Source organism: Aulonocara sp. 'chitande type north' Nkhata Bay, linkage group LG14 (assembly GCF_057382095.1).
Source record: "Aulonocara sp. 'chitande type north' Nkhata Bay isolate Kocher_YH1m ecotype deep benthic linkage group LG14, A_spYH_male_GT1.1, whole genome shotgun sequence".
NCBI lineage: Eukaryota > Metazoa > Chordata > Actinopteri > Cichliformes > Cichlidae > Aulonocara > Aulonocara sp. 'chitande type north' Nkhata Bay.
This window is the reverse complement of record NC_141357.1, coordinates 17,264,314-17,286,690: the sequence shown is the minus strand read 5'-3', so window position 1 is coordinate 17,286,690 and position 22,377 is coordinate 17,264,314. Positions and strand designations below refer to the sequence as shown.

The 22,377-nt window shown below is 40.2% G+C and overlaps 2 protein-coding genes across 6 annotated transcripts in view; both read left to right on the top strand.

Moving 5' to 3' along the window:
* Positions 1-714: 714 nt before the first annotated feature.
* Positions 715-3,471, top strand: tirap (toll-interleukin 1 receptor (TIR) domain containing adaptor protein). Its single transcript, XM_086262799.1, has 3 exons — positions 715-844; positions 1,038-1,658; positions 2,223-3,471. The coding sequence occupies exons 1-3, from the start codon at positions 838-840 to the stop codon at positions 2,468-2,470; spliced, it is 876 nt and encodes a 291-aa protein (XP_086118925.1). The 5' UTR covers positions 715-837; the 3' UTR covers positions 2,471-3,471.
* A 1,230-nt stretch (positions 3,472-4,701) lies between these two features.
* The window catches only part of st3gal4 (ST3 beta-galactoside alpha-2,3-sialyltransferase 4), a 49,701-nt gene continuing 32,025 nt past the window's right edge, over positions 4,702-22,377 (top strand). The window contains exons 1-3 of one of the 5 annotated variants that reach the window (XM_086261269.1): positions 16,857-17,186; positions 21,575-21,639; positions 21,775-21,824. The gene's annotated coding sequence lies outside the window, so the exon portion shown is untranslated. Of the gene's footprint in view, positions 4,791-16,856; positions 17,187-21,574; positions 21,640-21,774; positions 21,825-22,377 lie in introns of those variants that run through there. The other 4 variants (XM_086261267.1, XM_086261270.1, XM_086261266.1 and 1 more) reach the window with 4 other exon arrangements.

The window sequence follows — 22,377 nt, the reverse complement described above, 5'->3', positions numbered from 1 at the left end:
TCTGAGGGGCAAAAAAGTACATGGTATCATTTTGCAGTGGTTGCTATGCGGGCAGATGCACGAAACCCGCCCACCTCTGGTGCACTCATATGGACCCTGCTACTCAAATTTTAATAGACCAATTATACTGAAATTTTCCCACACTTCAAAAATGCTGAAATGTGGGAAAAGCCCAAATGAGGGTTCCCCCCCACCACAATTAACATAGTACAGGACTTTTTTTCATAAATAACGTGTGTGTGTTGGGGGGAGGCGGTTGAGGCTTACTGTCACCCCAAACTTCCTCTTGTTTAAATATATAACAGTGGTTTTATTAACTTCCTTCATGGTGAAGCTGGAAATGCAAACCATAGTAACACATGGATTACAGAAATAGATTTGTGGACATGGTTAGGCCTATTAACATTTCCCACCTTGTCTTCATGCTTCCCACTTCATTTTGTTCTTTATGAGATCAGTTTTTTCTATCATATTGTTTAAAAAAAAGCAACATTTTTTTTTTGACAAATGTCAGTTTACAGCGATGAATAAGGTGATCAGTGAAGTCTGACAGTTTTTGCATTTGAAATTCGACTGCACATGCTGAGACATCCCTTCCAGCAGTCTCTAACTTCCTCATTTTATGGTGATATCAGTGACTTTCTCTTTGCTGCTATTGTGTGAGTTAGCTTTTCGGCTACAGCCTCGGGTTGCGATGTTTTTAAAGAGTGGAGAAATTGGATTTTTAGAAGCTCCCACCGATGGAATTCAACACTATCTATTTATCTATCACTATCTATATCTATTTGTCAGAAGTACTTTGGATACGATTTGAACAACCATGACGACCTCAGCAACATGCACGGTAAGTAAAAAGTTCTGGTCACTTCTTTCAGTGTAAATCTGATCAGAATCCTTTTGAGGATTTGTTTGTGCATGTGTGACAAAAATATCTACTGTTATTCACACGATTTTTCATAAGTTGTGTGGAATGTCAGGAAATCTTTATACTTAAAAAGAAAAACAAATCGACCTTAAAATCTTTTTGTTTCCTTTAGGTTGGTTCCAGAAACTCTTGAAATCGAGAGGATCTTTATCAAAGCAACACAATAAAGAAGCCACAAAAGGTTCAGTGTCTTCTGTTAGTGGTGCATTAACATCATCCTCATCTACATTACCATCGTGCTCTTCGTCGTCGCTGTCATCATCACCCGGGGGGACCCCCTCGAAACCACGGCAGCTGCCTACTGTTCTCAGTTGTGAGTTGAGATGGAAAAGAAAGTATGACCTATTTGTTTGTCACAGCAGCGCCCAAAGTGACATTGAAGAGGCCACACGCCTGGTCTCCTTCCTTGAGGATTCGCCCCGCAGCCTCAGATGCTTTCTGTGGCAGAGGGACGCCTGTCCAGGAGGTGCAGTTTGCACCGAGTTTTGTCAGGCAGTGGAGAACAGTCACTTACGAGCTCTGCTTATCACTCCTAATTTTGTTCAGGATGATTGGTGTAATTATATGATGCACCAGGTACTGACAGAGGGACCCATGTCCAATAGGATGATTCCTCTGCTTCACAGCCTGTCCCACTCTCAGTACCCTAAGGAGCTGAAGTTCTACTACTACATTGACCTGAGCAGGAACCCCATCCAAGCCTATACGCTTGTCAACAGGACGGTACTCCAGTGTAAGTAATGAGAAGAGAGTGATATGAACACGAGCTGAGATCAGTCATGCCATGTTTAAAATGATATTTGTTTAAATCAGCTGGGAATCACAGACTGATTTAACACATCACAAATCAAAGTGATGTGCTGTGATAAACTCCTCATCCTGATTCTCATACTTAAATGTTTCAGATCATCAAATATTAGATAAAGATAATCCAAATTAATAGAAAATACAATTCTTAAGTGATTCTGTCATTTATCAAAGGTACAGCGATGACCTTTTCTAGGTTATTATTTAGAAAAAATGTTCTCCTCATAAATATATATTGATTAGTGTTTGACTACAGCTTCTAAAAGATTGATGCGTTTTCATAAACTTCAAATGAATTTATTTAAAATGCACAGGAGCGTGCTCAAGTTTGTGGAAGCCTTCATGTTTGTTTTACCCAACACTTTACTTGTAAATCTTCTTTTATATCCAACTAGCAAAAAAAGAGAAAAGAAATAAAAGGGTCATCTGCATGAATCAGTTCTCTGGGTGAGATAATATCTTTAAAAACATTCCTTTGTTCTTTCTTCAGACCTGGAGGACCTGGTTAAAAAAGAGGTGACTCATAATTTCCAGATGAGTGGCTCTAGCAGTGGATTAGATGGAGCAGACAGCTCAAAAGAAGACAAGCTGATGTCCCAGCACAGCCCTGCTGGGACTGCTATTCCACTGGAAGTGATGCGAAAGAGCCATAAACACTTTAGTGGCATTTCCTGTGATCATCAGCAGCAGCAATTAAAGAATATGACGCAGGAAGGGAGAAACTTAGCTACTGACTGACCTCCGTTTTAGTGTTCCTTTTATCACAGCGTGCGGTTATTGCTTTTTTAACACTGGATATGTGGCAGAACAATAAAAATGATCAGCATGGGAATTCAATTTTCCTGTCACAGCTTGTGAACTATAGTGTGAGTGCGCAAGATATTTAAATGTAAACATTAAAGGCGTTTGTGTTTGTAGTCTCAGCTTTGTAATGAGAGGAGGTTGTCTTTTCCACTAGGTGGTGTATTCTACTGCAAATTCCAACAATAGAGAGTACCAGTGAGGAAACATGAATGGGTCATATCATGAGGTCTGTGTGTGGGTTGTGTATGAGAAAGGGAAATACCCACCCATTACAAACTGCTGACAGTGGTATGACATTTGAACTGATAACACAGGGAATGTAATTCCTTTTTAGGAAAAAAAAAACACACTTCTTTCTTCATTTTAAATTAAATATTTCTTTAGACTTATCATCTTTTGCTGTTAGTATTTCTGCCAACCTGCCAACCATTGTTTCTTGTTTGGAATTGCAGTGCATGGGTGTATTTGAACGTGTGTTGTCCAGACTGTATCTTCCTGACACTTGGACAGTGTCAGACAGCACCAGGTCCGGTCCAACTATAACTAATGAATAAATAGTTGAAACAAAGTCTGATCAAGTTGAAAATTTGTTGTGAACCCCTATCGTCCTTCCAAGGGAGCTTTCACTTCTCCTTGGCAGACTTCACTATTCATTAAGCATAGTAACAAACAACAGGTTTTAGATAGCTGACATTAAGTTTAGTCCACTCATCCTGGAATATGAAGTATTCACAGTATCAAGTGGAGAACAATGTGTGATGTTTTTTTTTTTTTTTCAAAAAGCAGACAGGGCTTATATTCCCTTTACAAGGAATCGTTTGCACTGAAGATGTACTACTGTGTTCTGTTCCTCACTCTTCCCCAACCTCCTAAACAACAGCAGACATTTAGCGCTGCAAACAGAGATCCCTTATAATCGGCTATTTCGTGCCAAGCCAACGTTGCAACATAAAAATTGAGACTAATCTCTAAAAGGAACAGATGTTCTATGAAGCCTTTGTTGTTACCAAATCCTTGAGCATGCGCATGTGTATGCACACACACACACACACACACACACACACATTCAGATGTAGTTATGTGAATGGCTGTTAACGTCAGACAAAACACGTGTCACATTTCACATACGTAATGTAAAAAGCAAGCTAAACTAACGAACTGTGGCCCTATAAATGGTCTGATCACGATCGCTAATGAATGCCAGCAAATTGCAGAATGTAAGCTGAATTCTGTTTTCTCATGCTGTGCTCTGCTGTGCCGTGTTAGCTAACGTTAAGGCACAGCATTGTTGGACTTGGACATGAATTCTCAATTAATGTGAGAATTTAATCAAGCTGTTTATCAGAGAGGAAGCATATTTGAGCGCTAGCCTAACATTAGCTGCCATAATGTTAGCTTATAGCCACCTGTTGCTGTTTAGCTGATTCATTGTCAGGATTCCAGATGTCTAATCTTCTGACACTAAGTAATTGTGACAATATTCTGAATACATAAGCATTTTAATGTATCCTTTTGTGTGTAAGAGCCCTGACTTCGGTTCAGGTAATGGCACTTGAAGCGAGTAGTATATTTATGAGTACAGTATTCTTTTTTTTTTTCAGCTCAGGAGGCAGAGCAGATCATCTACCAATCGGTTGGTGGTTTGATCCCTGCCTGCTCCTGTCTACATGCCAAATATCATTGGGCAAGATAATAAACCGAAGTAGCTCTGTGATGCATCCATCAGGGTATGAATGTGTGTGAATGTTAGATAGCAAGCAGTTCTGCATAGAAATAGTGCTTGTATAACTGGCTGTGAATAGGTGAATTAAGCATGTTGTTTATAAAGCACCTTGCTTCAGGACAGTATAAATGTTCCATATATCAATCAGTGTTAGACTAAAATCTGCCAAAATATAAAAGGTTTCCTTTGTTTATAAAGACAAAACATGATTTGATTAGATTGACATGTGACACTGCAAGGCAGTGGTTTATATTGTTGCCTCACAGATATGTGTACCCTGTGTTCTAATCCACTAGACCTATTTTAGGCTCACTAAAATTTGACAGCTTAAAATAGGATCATATTTGCCTGTGTGTTCTTACTGAGAGTGTGCATGGTTTCACTGTGCCTTTGTGAGTTTATAGGTGCGATTGTGAGTGGAAACAGTTATCTGTGTTAGCCCCACACAGGATGTACCCCACCTCTTTCATGATTAGAGCTGGGATAGATTCAACATGTCATATCCCTCACCTCGAACTGACCTTGAATTGGGTAAGTGGAAGGAAATGTTTTTGGTTTTTGATGAATAATACTGATAAATGACTAAAATGCTCATCCACTTGTCTAAAGACTAAAACTGAAAACAGTGACTGTGGTTTGGTGTGGAAAAGCCCCCGAACATGCAAGTTGAGTGTCATCATCCCACAAATTTCAACACCAAGAAAGATGTAAAGGAGAGCGCAGAGTTTAGGTCTCTTAATAGCAAGCAGTGTGTTTTAGATCACTATCGTTGGGAGAGCGTTGAGCTTTAAGTCCCCTTGGTGGTCTGTACAGTGTGCGGTGGCACTGACCTGGATCTTTCTGCCTGTGATGAGTGAGTTCAGCTGGCTGTGCTACAGCGATGAAGCAGCTGGGTTACAGATAAACATTTTCGTGGTTTCAGTGAGACTGGTGAGCATACTGAGCCATAAGAAATGAGAATCACTTACAGTACAGTAGCTTTATAGACAAAATAAAAGACAGAAGTCTTTCCTTCCTTACCATTGTTGCCAAGATGCCTGCTCAAAGGGGGAAGGGGGACGTATGATTTTTGGAGTTTACTGTGGAGTCTTTACCACCATGAGGCAACTGTTGTGATTTGATGCTACATAAAAAATGTTATTGAATTGAATTAAAGCCACATAATAAACACCGTTATTCATTAACTTATCTGCCACTGTGTTTTTTTAATTGTTTTACCAGCAGCATTAAGTTTATAACATGAACATCTAGTTTTATTGCACTTTGGACTATTTCTGTGTTTATGATTTCACTATACCCTCTCCCCAGTGTGAAACAAGGAAGAAAGATAAAGCTTCTTTGCAGCTACTTCTTCTACATAACATTTAAAAGTCTAATTCAGGATCCCGTTTGCTATTGTATTCTTGGGCATTGTTGGGAAAATAATTCTGACATCCACTTAAGAAAGACTGCACACAATCTATCTTATACTGAGTCAGACATGATTAATGACGAGCTAAACTTGATGATGGAACTGGACAAATAAAGTCGTAAAGGAGCGACGCTTTCGTTTAAAGAACCCAATGAATGTTCGTTGCCAAGAGATATAGAAGATGTTCAGACTGTGGTTTCTCAAATCTACATAATTAAACATCTATGTTCTAAAATCAAACAAAGAATTATGAGTTTTCTAAGGAAAAACTAGTATAAACCAACCAGTAACCGTCGTGGGGCGACCGTGGTTTGTGGGGCGACCGTGGTTCAGGGGGTTGGGAAGCTCATCTTGTAACTGGAAGGTTACTGGTTTGATCCTCTGCTCTGTCTGTCTTGGTCTTTGTGTCCTTGGGCAAAACACTTCACCTACCGATGGCGTGATATGGCAGCCTCGCTTCTGTCAGTTTGCCCCAGGGCAGCTGTGGCTACGACTATAGCTTGCCTCCACCAGTGTGTGAATGCAAGAGTGAATGAATAGCGGAATTGTAAAGCGCTTTGAGTGTTTCGAAAAGCGCTATATAAATGCAATCCATTATTATTAACCCAACAGAAGCGCTGATCTTTTCTTTTTTATGTTTTAGTCTGTTACTTATGGCAGACTACACCATGCTGTTACTTACAGATAAAAAATATGTCTCTCTAAATGTTGGTACCTGTACAAAAAATGTAAAGACGAGTTCATCAGGTACCCTTCAACAGTAACTCCATCTAATTCACCCCACAGGCGGGATCAACCTGTATAGAATATATGAGGCTATTTCAGCTTCTTTTGGTGAGAGTGAGAATCAAATGTCCTACTACTTGAACAAAACAATTTCAAAAGATAGTGGCTGTCATTGTATTATGTAATATTTCCCCAGTATTTGCTTGGTATCTCTTTCAAGGAAACAACAAATATCTGGCATCAGATCTTTGACTCAACTGAGTTATGTCTAGCTGATATAAGATTATTTGTGTTACTAATTAACTTATTTCCAGATGTTGTTGTGAGAACAAGAAGCGCAGAGGAAGGGACATTGCAACATAAGAAACATTATTTGTCTTGCCACAGAGTAACCTCCCTTGTAGACTCTGTATCTGGGTGTGTCTTTTGTCGCTACTGAACAACTTCCTAGGAATACATGGTACAAGGGATAGGTTATTTCAAATCCATGATCACATCATAAATGACTGGAAAATCATTCTCCATGAATGATTACCATTACGAACTCTAGCTTCTGCCAGTACAGTTTCACGTGAAATTGTATTTCATATCACAAAGTAGTTAACAATGTCTCATAAAAAGTGTGTTTATAACTGTGTGCAGTGTGCGTCAGCATAGAGGGTTGGAAATATTGAATTGAATCATTGGGCATTCATGAATCCGTGGTATTTGGATGTGTCTGAAACTGCCTGGATTAATGCTCATTATTAATGAACTGCAAAGGCAGCCAAGACTCAAAACTTTCCACTGACACGCTCCTGATTGTGTTAAAAAAAGAAACAAGACGATGCTCACTGAAAGCAGAAATGTAGGCTTAAGGACAAAGCTTGACACAAACTGGTGTTTCTTGCTCTGATAGTAAAGATGGGAAAAGTGAACTGAAATTTAAGTTTGGTCAGAATACACTATTATGTAGTGTGACTGAGAGCAACATGCTAATTATCCAAAACCAAGAGTTAATGTTTGACAGATCAAAGTAAAACTCATTATGATTTGATGAGACATCTATAGAATAAGCTAAGCTAAGCTAAGCTAAACTAAGCTAAGCTAAGATAAGATAAGACTATTGATCCCACGACGGGGAAATTTTTTGCGTTACAGATATCAGAAGGAAATACAAAAATACAAAAAAGTACAATCAATGAAAAAAAAAAGTAAGATAATACACTGTATACAATGGTAGCATACACAGTATGTGATGATGGATATGGTTGGAAATATGCAAGACATAAACTATATAGCTTGACATAGAATAGAATAGCCTTTATTGTCATTGTACAGAGTACAACGAAATTGGAGTGCCACTCCCTTGGTGCAAGTTTCAATAATAAATATAAATGTTTTTGTTTGTTTTTTTTTGTTTTTTTTGCCTGTCCCGTTTGGCTCTTTTGCCATCAGAATTGTTGTCTAAAGGCAAAGAAAGATGCCCAACGGATTTACTTTACCAAATTGACCATCCCAGCCTTGCCATAATGGTCCATTTGATTCACCTTTTATTGTTTATTTTATTTTCACTTACTGAATATAGGACAGACTTGACTGGGGGAAAGAAGGGGAGAAAGAAAGAGGGAAAGAGAAACAGCTGAGAAGAGGGACGGGGGAGAAGGGCAAAAACCAAAAACCAACAGAACGGGCAGAAAAAGAAAAAAAGAAGAAAAAAAGAAAAAAAATGCATATATCGATCACCTGGGTCACCTGCTGAGAAAGAAAAAAGAAAACAAGCAGAAGAGAACAAGAGTAATAGAATAAACAACATCACAATGATATATGGGAATATGACAGTAAATACTAAATATTAAACATTATTGTGCAGCACATAAGATCAACAGAATAAATATAAATGTAAAATATAAAAAGTACAAAAAAAACCAATCGTAAGTACTCAAACAATAGTACAATATATACAGGATAGCAGCATTAATATAATGACAGTATGAATAGCAGCATAATATAATGACAGTGACGGTATGGAATAGGTTCAATTGTTTTTGTGCTTATTTACTATGTTGGTAGCTCTGGGAAAGAAGCTATCCCTGAATCTGTTTGTCTTGGTTTTATGTGATCTGTACCGTCGGCCTGACGGTAATAGTTCAAACAGTTGGTTGCTGGGGTGAGAGTAGTCCTTGATGATATTGCCAGCTCTGCTGAGGTACCGAGAGTTTGCAGTGACCCCCAGGCTGGGCAGAGAGCAGCCAGTGATCTTCTGGGCTGTGTTGATGACCCTCTGCAGTACTTTCCTGTCCGCAGCTGAGCACCCTGCATACCATGTTGTTATGCCGTACGTTAGGATGCTCTCTATGGTGACTCTGTAAAATGTCACCAGCAGCCTCTCCTCCAGGTTGTTCTTCCTGAGCACTCTCAGAAAGTGGAGACGCTGCTGGGCCTTTTTAACCACCGCCGTGGTATTTGCAGTCCAGGAGAGGTCATCAGAGATCTGCACGCCCAGAAACCTCATGGAGTGTACCCTCTCCACACAGTTCCCGTGAATGTAAAGTGGGGCCGGGTCTGCTCTGCCCTTCCTGAAGTCCAAGATAAGTTCTTTAGTTTTCGTGGTGTTCAGTTGGAGGTTGTTAACTGAACACCACTCAGTCAGTCTGTTGACCTCATCTCTGTAGTCCGACTCATCCCCCCCTTGAGATGAGTCCAACCACTGTGGTGTCATCCGCGAACTTTATGATGGTGTTTGAGAGATGGGTAGGGGAGCAGTCGGATGTGTAGAGCGTAAACAGGAGGGGACTCAAAACACATCCTTGTGGAGACCCGGTGCTGAGTGTGATGGTGCTGGACAGGTGGGGGCCGAGTCTGACAGACTGTGGTCTATTTGTCAGGAAGTCCTTGATCCAGAGGCAGATGGGGGTGGAGAGTCCCAGGTGAGACAGTTTCTGGACCAGGATCTCCAGGATGATATGATTGAATGCTGAGCTGTGAAGTCCAGAAAGAGCATTCTCACATAGCTTCCTCGGTGCTCCAGGTGACTCAGCGCAGTGTGGAGCGCTATGGTGATAGCGTCCTCGGTGGATCGATTTGTCCTGTAGGCAAATTGGTGGGGGTCCAGAGTGGGAGGCAGACCGGCCCTGATGTGCTGACAGACCAGTCTCTCAAAACACTTCATCACTACAGGCGTAAGTGCAACAGGCCTGTAGTCATTTGGGCTGGCCACAGCTGTCTTCTTGGCGATGGGGATGATGGTGGAGGTTTTGAGGCAGGGCGGGACGGTGTTTGATGACAAGGAAAGGTTGAAGATTTTAGTGAAGACTCCGGTCAGTTTGTCAGCACATGCTCTGAGAACCTAGCTATTGTACCACTACTATTCCTATGTATAGACATGTACACACTAAATATACATATGTATACATATACATACATATATACCTTCACATGTCCATACACATGGAAGGTCCATTATGCATGAAGTGGTGACCGTGGATGTTCACACAGTGTCCAGTGACTTATGACATCGTGAATGAGGAGTTATAGAGTCTAACTGCTGTTAGGATGAATGATCTGCGAAAGCGCTCCTTCCTGCAGCGAAGGTGTTTCAGTCTCTGACTAAAGGAGCTGCTCAGCCCACTCACATACTCATGCAGTGGGTGATGTGGGTTGATCATGATGGATGTCAGCTTTACTAACATCCTCCTCTCGCCAACCACCTCCACAGACTCCAGGGGACATCCCAGCACGGAGCTAGACCTCGGCACCAGTTTGTCAATCCTGCTCCTGTCCCTGTCCGTGCATCCACTCCCCCAGCAGGCCACTGCATAGAAAAGGGCAGATGCTACCATAGTGTCATAGAATGTCCTTAACAGAGTCCTGCAGACTCCGAAGGACCTCAGTCTCCTCAGCAGGTGGAGTCGACTCTGGCCCTTCTTATACAGGACGTCTACATTTGTAGTCCAGTCCAGTTTATTGTTGAGGTGAACACCCAGGTACTTATAAGAGTCCACTATCTCAATGTGGACTCTTATGTGCACATGAGCAAAGTTTTGATGTTGGAGCCTACTTTTACCTCGGTAATTCAATTTTTTGTAAACTACCTGATAGTCTATCTAGTGCATTTATAGCACCTATTTTCTTTTAAAATTCGTTCCTAAAAGACTGCGCAAAGAATCAGTGCCATTAATTAATTATTGAGAGACTCTCTCTACTTGTAAGGTTAGGCTTTCATAGGGTTCATCATTAGAGCTGGATTAGGTGACCCTGAACCATCCCTTAGTTACACTGTAATAAGTTTCAGCCGGTGGGAAATTCCCATGATGCACTGAGCACCTTTTTCAGCCATTTCCTTAAACCTTCTGTGTGCGTACACATCAATAATGCAATTAATCATTATACATAATTAAATATTGATCCTCCCTGAGCCTGCTGTGGGAGGTTTGTCCTAAGAGGGAGCTCTTCTTCCCCACTGTCGCCAAACGCTTGCTTATTGTAGGGTCTTGACAGCATAAAGTGCCTTGTGGCAGCTGTTGTTGTGAATTAGCCCTATCAATAAAAGTGAAATATCTCCGAAGACAAATGAGTTGAATATTTGTGAAGAATTTAACTCTACCGAAAGCAGCTATCCTTTGTAATTTACGTTTTTTTTTACATTTTCAATATTTCAAGAAAAGAAAAAAAAAAAAACAGCTCAGAATTCACTTCATGTGTCAGCTGCATTTAGAGTTTTCTTTTTGTTTTTTTTAATCTCAGCCAGCTGCAAAGCCTTTCCAGATGTTGCTCCGTCTGCAATATAGTCCAGTTTGAGCCGGATTTATGAGGCATAGGTCAAATGATCGTGATGAGCTGTAGATTTTGAACGGGGCACTTTGAGAAGTCCTGCTTGCTGCTACGCCCGTACACAAGTTTTAACTTGCCCGGTTTTCGCAGTCAGTGAAACCTCTCTAGCGGCCAGTGCGCATACCCCACATTGCGCATGCGTTGCTGCACAGTGTGTGTGTGGGGGGAGGGGGGGAAGAAGGGGTGTCCGCTGTTAAAAGCGCTATGTTAACCGACTTGTGTCAAGCCAGCCTCCAATTCGAGACTTGCAGTCAAGCCAGCCTCCAGTTTGTTTTACGTTCCCTGTGTATTCAAAGTATTACGGGAATGGATGTGGAAACCGGATTTCAAAATAAAAGCCAACTTCGAGTGAATTAACAGATATGTTAAGAACATAATAACATATAATTTAGGCTTTTTTTTTTTTTACAAACTCTAATGTTAGATCTATATGACACAGCCTTGTACCCTAATTGTGCCCTGTCACTATCAAGGCCATCTTATTTTGGATTTCAAAGTAAAAGCCCTGTGAATCTTCATTTTTGAACTACTCTTTCAATGACTTAATAATGCTCTTAAAAGCAAAAGTCGTATTTCCAAATACTATTTGAACTTTATATCAACACTTTCCAACCACAGTCTTTTTACAGTGATACCATATCAATATCAAGTCAGTCTGATTTTGCCTTTCATAGTAATGGCCCTTTGAAATTGTCCATAATTGACTTAATCTTCTAACGATTCAAAATGCTCTAAAATGAAAAATTCTTGTTTCCACAGGGTAATTCCACCTTAGATCAACAGTATACAGCCCCACAGTGATACCATATCAATATCAAGTCATTCTGATTTTGCTCTCAAAAATAAAAGCCTTTTCAAATTGTCCATAATTGACCTAACTTTCAGTGATTTCAAAATGCTCTAAAAAGGAAAATTCCTGTTTCCACAGGGTAATTCCACCTTAGATCAACAGTATACAGCCCCACAGTGATACCATATCAATATCAAGTCATTCTGATTATGCCTTCCAAAATAAAAGCCTTTTTAAATTGTCCATAATTGACCTAACTTTCAGTGATTTCAAAATGCTCTAAAATGGAAATTTCCTGTTTCCACAGGGTAATTCTACTTTAGATCAACAGTATACAGCCCCACAGTGATACCATATCAATGTCAAGTCATTCTGATTTTGCCTTCCAAAGTAAAAGCCTTTTCAAATTGTCCACAATTGACCTAACTTTCAGTGATTTCAAAATGCTCTAAAATGGAAATTTCCTGTTTCCACAGGGTAATTCCACCTTAGATCAACAGTATACAGCCCCACAGTGATACCATATCAATATCAAGTCATTCTGATTATGCCTTCCAAAATAAATGCCCTTTCAAATTGAGCATATACGGCCTACTTTTTTGACGATTTCAAAATGTTCTTAAACAGAATTTTGCTGTTTCCACAGGATAATTTCACTTTAGGTCAACAGTATACAACCTCACGATGTTACCATATCAATTTCAAGTAATTCTGATTATGCCTTCCAAAATAATGGCCTGTTGAAAATGCCCATAATTTACCTAACTTTCAGTGATTTCAGAATGCTCTAAAAAGGAAGATTTCAGTTTCCACAGGGTAATTCCACTTTAGATCAACAGTATACAACCTCACGATGTTACCATGTCAATTTCAAGTCAGTCTGATTTTGCTTTTCAAAATAAAAGCTTTTTCAATTTGCCCATATATGACTTACTCTTGGAGCGAATTCAAAATGCTCTAAGATGGAAAATTGCTGTTTCCACAGCATAATTCCACTTTAGATCAATAGTATCCAACCCCACAGTGATACCATATCAATATCAAATCAGTCTGATGTTGCCTTCCAAAATAAAAGACTTTTCAAATTGCCGATATACGACCTACTCTTTTAAAGAATTCAGAACGCTCTAAAAATGAAACTTGCTCTTTCCACAGGATGAATCCATGTTAGATCAAAAGTGTACATCCACACCATGGTACTACTTCAATTTCAAGTCATTCTGATTTTGCCTTCCAAAATAATGGCCTGTTGAAAATGCCAATAACTTACCTAACTTTCAGTGATTTCGGAATGCTCTAAAAAGGAAATTTTCTGTTTCCACAGAATAATTTCACTTTAAATCAACAGTATACAACCCCACAGAGATACGATGTTAAGATCAAGTCACTCTGATTTTGCCTTCCAAAATAAAAGTATTTTCAAATTGCCCGTAGACGACCTACTCGTTTAACGATTTCAAAATGCTCTTAAATTGAAAGATGCTGTTTCCACAGGATAATTCCACTTTAGATCAACAGTATCCAACCCGACAGTAAAACCATGTAAATTTCATGTTGGTCTGATTTCGCCTTTCAAATTAATGGCCCGTCGAATTTGTCCATATGTGATATACTCTTTCAATTATTTCAGAATGTTTTAAAAATGAAAATTGCTGTTTCAACACATATTGGGTTTTCATTTTGAAAAGCAAAATCAGACTCAATTGATTATGACAGAATTGAATCATAAAGATGATGTAAAAGGAAGCTGAAATTGCCACTAGGTTGTAATTGATAGTACGTTTATATTTTAAGTCTGTGGAAAGATGTCATTCTAAATAAAGAAATTACAAAACAGCTTGCAAACCAACCATGACATCTTTCCACAGACTGCCATATTCTCTGAAACGCCTGTGGAGACGGCTTATGGTTGAGAAATGAACATTCAATGCACGGGCGACAGATCTGGTTGACATTCCTGCTGTCAGCATGCCAATTGCACGCTCCCTCATTGCTTGTGGCATCTGTGGCATTTTGCTGTGAGACAAAACTGCACATTCCAGGGTGGCCTTTTGTTGTGGGCAGTCTGAGGTACACCTGTGCACTACTCATGATGTCAGATCAGCATCCTGATGTGGCACACCTGTGAGGTGGGATGGATTATCTCAATATGGCAGATGTGCCCACTACCACACATTTGGACTGATTTGTGACCACTGTTTGGGAGGGATGGTTATATTGTGTATCTGGAATGAATTTTCGGTCTCTACGTCCATCCCATGGGGAATGGGAGCAGTAACAAAGGTGTTGCGTTTATATTTTTGTTGAGTGTATCTAAACTGTGTAGTAGTAATATGAGAAATCAGTAATCTGAGAAATGTAATTTCTCACCCTGACCGGTTGAGGCAGATGGCCGCCCCTCCCTGAGCCTGGTTCTGCCGGAGGTTTCTTCCTGTTAAAAGGGAGTTTTTCCTTCCCACTGTTGCTCATAGGGGGTCATATGATTGTTGGGTTTTTCTCTGTATGTATTATTGTAAGGTTTAACTTATTATGTAAGTGCCTTAAGTTGACTATTGTTGTGATTAAGAACTGAATAAATAATGTCTAAAACTGAAGTTGATACTTGAGGTGGTGTGTGAATGACATTTTGAAAAATTTAAATTGTGTGTGGAAAGACATTTCTTGTAGTTAAGCAAATACTTCAATGAACTCATTTTGTTTGGTAATGGAATAGGATTTAATTTTATCAGAAATCCGTACAGTAATTTTGGCTGTGGATCACAGGGTGCAGAGTGGGGGTCACCCAGAGTCATAATCCAGTGAGATATCTGCGTCACCTCTTACAGTTTTCCTGTAATCTGAGGTCAAAGATGAGAATATTAAAAGTACAGTAGAGTAAATTGTGCAAAGGTTACTATCAATTTTCTCAAAAACCGTACAGTAATTTTGGCTGTGGATCACAGGGTGAAGAGTGGCGACAGCCTAGAGTCAGAATCCAGTGAAATATCTGCGTCACCTCTTACAGTTTTCCTGTAATCGGAACTCAAAGATGTCAATATGTAGAGTACAGTAAAGCAAAATGGGAAGATTTTACTATCAATTTTCTCAAAAACTGTACAGTAATTTTGGCTGTGGATGACAGGGTGCAGAGTGGAGATGGCCTAGATTCATAATCCAGTGAAATATCTGCGTCACCTCTTACAGTTTTCCTGTAATCGGAACTCAAAGATGTCAATATGTAGAGTACAGTGAAGCAAAATGGGAAGATTTTACTATCAATTTTCTCAAAATCCATACAGTAATTTTTGCTGTGGATCACAGGGTGCAGAGTGGAGATGGCCTAGATTCATAATCCAGTGAAATATCTGCGTCACCTCTTATGGTTTTCCTGTAATTTGAGCTCAAAGATGAGAATATATAGAGTATAGTACAGTAAATTGTGCAAAGTTTACTATCAATTTTCTCAAAATCCGTACAGTAATTTTGGCTGTGGATCACAGGGTGCAGAGTGGGGGTCACCCAGAGTCATAATCCAGTGAAATATCTGCGTCACCTCTTACAGTTTTCCTGTAATCTGAGGTTAAAGACGAGGATATTAAAAGTACAGTAGAGTAAATTGTGCAAAGTTTACTATCAATTTTCTCAAAAACCGTACAGTAATTTTGGCTGTGGATCACAGGGTGAAGAGTGGCGACAGCCTAGAGTCAGAATACAGTGAGATATCTGCGTCACCTCTTATAGTTTTCCTGTAATCTGAGCTCAAAGATGTCAATATGTAGAGTACAGTAAAGCAAAATGGGAAGATTTTACCATGAATTTTCTCAAAAACTGTACAGTAATTTTGGCTGTGGATGACAGGGTGAAGAGTGGCGACAGCCTAGATTCAGAATCTAGTGAAATATCTGCGTCACCTCTTACAGTTTTCCTGTAATCTGAGCTCAAAGATGTCAATATGTAGAGTACAGTAAAGCAAAATGGGAAGATTTTACCATGAATTTTCTCAAAAACCGTACAGTAATTTTGGCTGTGGATGACAGGGTGAAGAGTGGCGACAGCCTAGATTCAGAATCCAGTGAAATATCTGCGTCACCTCTTATAGTTTTCCTGTAATCTGAGCTCAAAGATGTCAATATGTAGAGTACAGTAAAGCAAAATGGGAAGATTTTACCATGAATTTTCTCAAAAACTGTACAGTAATTTTGGCTGTGGATGACAGGGTGAAGAGTGGCGACAGCCTAGATTCAGAATCCAGTGAAATATCTGCGTCACCTCTTATAGTTTTCCTGTAATCTGAGCTCAAAGATGTCAATATGTAGAGTACAGTAAAGCAAAATGGGAAGATTTTACCATGAATTTTCTCAAAAACTGTACAGTAATTTTGGCTGTGGATGACAGGGTGAAGAGTGGCGACAGCCTAGATTCAGAATCCAGTGAAATATCTGCGTCACCTCTTATAGTTTTCCTGTAATCTGAGCTCAAAGATGTCAATATGTAGAGTACAGTAAAGCAAAATGGGAAGATTTTACTATCAATTTTCTCAAAAACTGTACAGTAATTTTGGCTGTGGATCACAGCATGCAGAGTGGGGGTCACCCAGAGTCAGAATCCAGTGAAATATCTGCGTCACCTCTTTCAGTTTTCCTGTAATCTGAGCTCAAAGATGAGGACATTAAAAGTATAGTTGAGTAAATTGGGTAAATTTTATTGTTAATTTTCTCTGAATCATACAGTAATTTGGGCTGTGGATCACAGGGGTGAAAGTGGAGATTAACCAAAACTGGGAGTGGATTGTGAAGTAAAATAGTGTCAGGACAGAAAACACTGCGTTTCTAAGCCAGTCGGCACCTATACCGTAATATGCGTAAGAGTAGTGCAACAACATTTTAGGTGCGGCTGGCGGGGCGGCTAGCTTGACTGCGACTTCGTAAGTGAGGGCTCACTTGACCGCAGTGTTAACCGCTATGTCAGAGCGACTTCATAGCAGGCAGAAGAGATAAACTCTGTGGTATTGCGCGTCCGGTGGAGCGTTACATCGTCACATGAGCGTTAACGCCCTCATTGCTTCTGTCGGCGTGCCTTAGCGGTGGGCTGACAGGGTTTGTTGGTTTCAAATGCACGGAATGGCACCAAAAGCAACGTGAACTTGGTTGCAGTTCTGAACAGAGTCGCTCCCCGCCGATTTAACGTCATCTGTCCGACAGCGCTGCTGGTAAGTGAGGCCGTTTAGGCCCCCCTTTTGGGCAAGCGAGCTATGTGTGTGTATTTGTGTGAATTTTGTTAGTCTTAAAAATACCCCAGACCTATTGGAGCCGAGTTATTATGGATCACAAGATTTAATTTGGCTGGCACAAGTCATCTCTGTGTGATGCTGGCAGCACGCTAGATGTAGACAGGAAACCCTTGAGTGCACGAGAATGACATGTCTCACATATATTCCCTGCAATCAGTGACATTGAATCTAACTTGAAATGGAATTTAAGTTTGGCAAGTATATCAAGAGCCCGGATTCTTGGTGGAAAAAACAAAAGCAGGCAGCGACAGATATACTTTTGGTCGGAGCTGATAAATTCAGATCGTGGAGATCGACGTCTCCTGATTATCTGCCTCCCTGTTTGAGCTTGTTTTAGACGTGTAGCTCCACAGTAATATTACAGCCATGCAAACTTTCAAAGCAAAGTCGTAGTGTGTGTTTTTTTGTTCTTGTCTGTTTCACTCATTGATGACACGTAATCTTTTTTTTAGATGCGAATGCCTGTTTTGTCCTTTGTGGTGATCACTCTGGTCACTTAGTCATTGACTGGGACAACAAACAGACTTTTGTGATGATCAGCGTGATCAAAGTCCTATTGACCTATTTTTTGGGTTGCTGATGTGAAGAGGCCGCTTGTGGATTTTGGATCAGTAGCAAAAAAGAAGAACACACTGGAAAATATTTTAAGAATCGGCATTAATATAAGAGCAATTAGCACGACTGTGTTGAACTGGAAGATGTAAGTAAGTAAGAACGTAAAATAGATTCTTATAACACTTTTCAAACAGCATGCAACAAATAAATATACAAATACAAAAAGACAACGGTAATATCCGCTGGTTGAGAGTAGAGATGGCACGATACCACTTTTTTATGTCCGATACCGATACCGATATCATAAATTTGGATATCTGCCGATACCGATATGAATCCGATATAGTGTTTTTTAATCAACAAAACTGTTTTTTAAAATATCTTGCTGCATTTTGCAAGTCTGCAAGTTCATACTCAAGTTTAAAACAACAACTACACTAAAGCTATTCTGTTATACCTGTATACAAAAAAAAATTTCATAGTTCAGCAATACTGATCAATCTAATAAACTTAGACCTACACCATCCTCCCTATTCTGGTATTTTAAAGAGTACTTAGCGTAAATATTAAGCAACCTAACTAATAGGGTTCCAACTCCCAGCAACAACAAAAAGAAATAAATAAAAAATAAGGAACCACCCCTCACGCGCCACCTCATGATGCTTAATCGACGTAATCAACCTTAATTTGATGCAGTGTGAAAAAAAATGCACAGAAATCAATTATTTTTCAAGAAATATTAAATAGATTCAACATCTTTCTTCAACAAAATTGCAGACTGCACAGATGGTACCTTCCCAAAGTAAAAAGTACTATAGCATACTAGGGTATATATTAGACTTAATAGTCACTATATACAGTAATTGACTTCTATTCATTTTACATCAAATTAAAACTTTGGGTGTCAGATAATTATTTATTAAAAGCTCGACATTTTAAATGAGAATAAGAAAGAAAAGTATGTCTTTGTGCCCCCTTTTCCCTGTTCATGCCCTATCGGCCCCCCTGGCTAAACTTTGCTAGATCCGCCCCTGCACAGTTACCAGCGTCAGCTACGTAGAAAAAGATCCTGGTGTAGAAAGAAATATTAAATAAATTCTAACAACAGCTTATCAAGCTTAAACGTTCTGCTGTTGTTCAGCCGCTGGTTTCCTCTTTCTGGTGCAAAGTGGGCCAAAAACAAACAAGAGACACGGACTCGCGACAGAAAAGCCGATCAGCTGATCATTTAAGCAGTTTCACGATTGAAGTAGCAGCCGGAGAGCGAGAGGCAGTCGCTTGTTAAGCTTAACGTGGGAATGCTTTACAAACATTCAGAGATGGACTTACACACTTGCTTTACTTCTCTCGGGGATAACTTTGTCGGAGATGAAATGCCGGGTTGCTAGCGAATCTCCACATGCTATCCAGACCACCGACAGGTCCGGCATGCCACAGCTGCTCTATCACGTGATGCATACTGCTCCGACTGCTAACGTTCTGAGGTGAGTTACGGCGTGTTGCAAGTTTTGCGAGGTGCTTTCGTGATATTTAATGGATCGGATTACATTTTTTATTTTTCTCCGATATCCGATCCAGTAATTTAGGTCAGTATCGGACCGATACCGATACGTAATATCGGATCGGTCCATCTCTAGTTGAGAGCAGGCCTAAACAAATACAGTGGGGCAAAAAAGTATTTAGTCAGCCACCGATTGTGCAAGTTCCCCCACTTAAAATGATGACAGAGGTCAGTAATTTGCACCAGAGGTACACTTCAACTGTGAGAGACAGAATGTGAAAAAAAAATCCATGAATCCACATGGTAGGATTTGTAAAGAATTTATTCGTAAATTAGGGTGGAAAATAAGTATTTGGTCACCTCAAACAAGGAAAATCTCTGGCTCTCACAGACCTGTAACGTCTTCTGTAAGAAGCTTTTCTGTCCCCCACTCATTACCTGTATGAATGGCACCTGTTTGAACTCATCATCTGTATAAAAGACACCTGTCCACAGCTTCAAACAGTCAGACTCCAAACTCCGCCATGGCCAAGACCAAAGAGCTTTCGAAGGACACCAGGAAAAGTATTGTAGACCTGCACCAGACTGGGAAGAGTGAATCTACAATAGGCAAGCAGCTTGGTGTGAAAAAATCAACTGTGGGAGCAATCATCAGAAAATGGAAGACATACAAGACCACTGATAATCTCCCTCGATCTGGGGCTCCACGCAAGATCTCATCCCGTGGGGTCAAAATGATCATGAGAACGGTGAGCAAAGATCCCAGAACCACACGGGGGGACCTGGTGAATGACCTGCAGAGAGCTGGGACCAAAGTAACAAAGGTCACCATCAGTAACACACTACAACGGCAGGGAATCAAATCCCGCAGTGCCAGACGTGTTCCGCTGCTGAAGCCAGTGCATGTCCAGGCCCGTCTGAAGTTTGCCAGAGAGCACATGGATGATGCAGCAGAGGATTGGGAGAATGTCATGTGGTCAGATGAAACCAAAGTAGAACTTTTTGGTATAAACTCAACTCGTCGTGTTTGGAGGAAGAAGAATACTGAGTTGCATCCCAAGAACACCATACCTACTGTGAAGCATGGGGGTGGAAACATCATGCTATGGGGCTGTTTTTCTGCCAAGGGGACAGGACGACTGATCCGTGTTAAGGACAGAATGAATGGGGCCATGTATCGTGAGATTTTGAGCCAAAACCTCCTTCCATCAGTGAGAACTTTGAAGATGAAACGAGGCTGGGTCTTCCAACATGACAATGATCCAAAACACACCGCCCGGGCAACAAAGGAGTGGCTCCGTAAGAAGCATTTGAAAGTCCTGGAGTGGCCTAGCCAGTCTCCAGACCTCAACCCCATAGAAAATCTGTGGCGGGAGTTGAAAGTCCGTGTTACTCGGCGACAGCCCCAAAACATCACTGCTCTCGAGAAGATCTGCATGGAGGAATGGGCCAAAATACCAGCTACTGTTTGTGCAAACCTGGTAAAGACCTATAGTAAACGTTTGACCTCTGTTATTGCCAACAAAGGTTATGGTACAAAGTATTGAGTTGTATTTTTGTTATTGACCAAATACTTATTTTCCACCCTGATTTACGAATAAATTCTTTACAAATCCTACCATGTGAATTCATGGATTTTTTTTTCACATTCTGTCTCTCACAGTTGAAGTGTACCTCTGGTGCAAATTACTGACCTCTGTCATCATTTTAGGTGGGAACTTGCACAATCGGTGGCTGACTAAATACTTTTTTGCCCCACTGTAAGTCTTGAGCTTCCCCGTTTAAAAGAGCCGCTCATGATGACTCAAGTAGAGTACAAATTCTCCTGAAATCTTAACATCAGAATATCAGTCTGCATTAGAGTTGCACACCTCTCTTTTGACGACATCCTTGTTCCCACTTGCTGTTGTCCAGGGCAGTAAATGTCATGCTGTAAAAGTTGCAATGATGAATGAATGAATGATTGAAAGACGCTTTTGAAGATGTACCTGCATTCATACTCCTTAATATTTGCCATAATAACCTCGGACTCTAATATTTGACTGCATTCAAAGGTCATTGATAAGGTTTATTATACACTTATATGGGATTTTACGAACTAAATTCCCTTGGAGCTTGCGTCATGTTGAGCTACACACCTTTGCAACTTCTGTGACTAAGAGAACAGGCGAGAGTAGCTTTAAATGGATTACTAATCCATTCCTGTTACACTTCCCTTTTTCATTTTTTCCCTGTTCTGTTTCCTTGGTAGTTTAGGCATGGCTGAATTTTAGATCAGGATGGCTGTGGAGTCTCCAATGTCAACCATCTGAAAGAGTATGTAGGATTAGATGGGAATGGAAAATGTATTTACAAAGCATATTTTATTATATGCAAACTCAAAGTGCAGTGTCCTTTTTCTGTGTTTAGTCTCCTTCATGGCAGTGACTTTAGTTTTTTCTTCTTCTACAGATATCATATATAATCGAGATTAATGATATGAAGTGTGTGGCAACTTGAAGGTAATCATTAAATATGGTCTCTGCAGTACTGACTCATTTCTGCTTGAATCAATTAGCTGGGCTCAAAGCTGGGCTCAAAAAATATTATAAACACACATCTGTCCCCAAAACATTGATGTCAGGCAAACCTAATCATTCCCTGACCCTGCAAGCACACTGGAAAGCTTGAGGAGCTTTTCACAGATTTTATTTTATTTTTTATTCACAACGGAACAAAATGAAGCTGGGATGGAACTGGGAAAAGCCTGTGTAAGCAGTGCCCACAGGACTCTTGTGTACTTTGGTCAATTGCGCGTTAGATATGTCTCTGTTAAAAAAGCCGTACCAGAGACGATAGAGAAGGACGTTCGCAGAACACTTGTTTTACTTTGGGTTTTTTTTTTTAATGTTGCTTCTTTATTCCAGTGGTTGTAGGAGAAACATCAGATTAAATACCTCATTAATTACAGCATATCTTGGTTCGCTTTCAGATCGAATATTTTCCATTTACTCCTCAACACTCAGATTAAGTCTCCCACGTTGCCCTTCCAAACACTGTACACTATCCCAGGGT

Coding starts and splice junctions, on each gene's coding strand:
- tirap (XM_086262799.1), top strand. Junction 1,659..2,222: donor CAACAGGACGGTACTCCAGT/GTAAGTAATGAG, acceptor TTCTTTCTTCAG/ACCTGGAGGACCTGGTTAAA.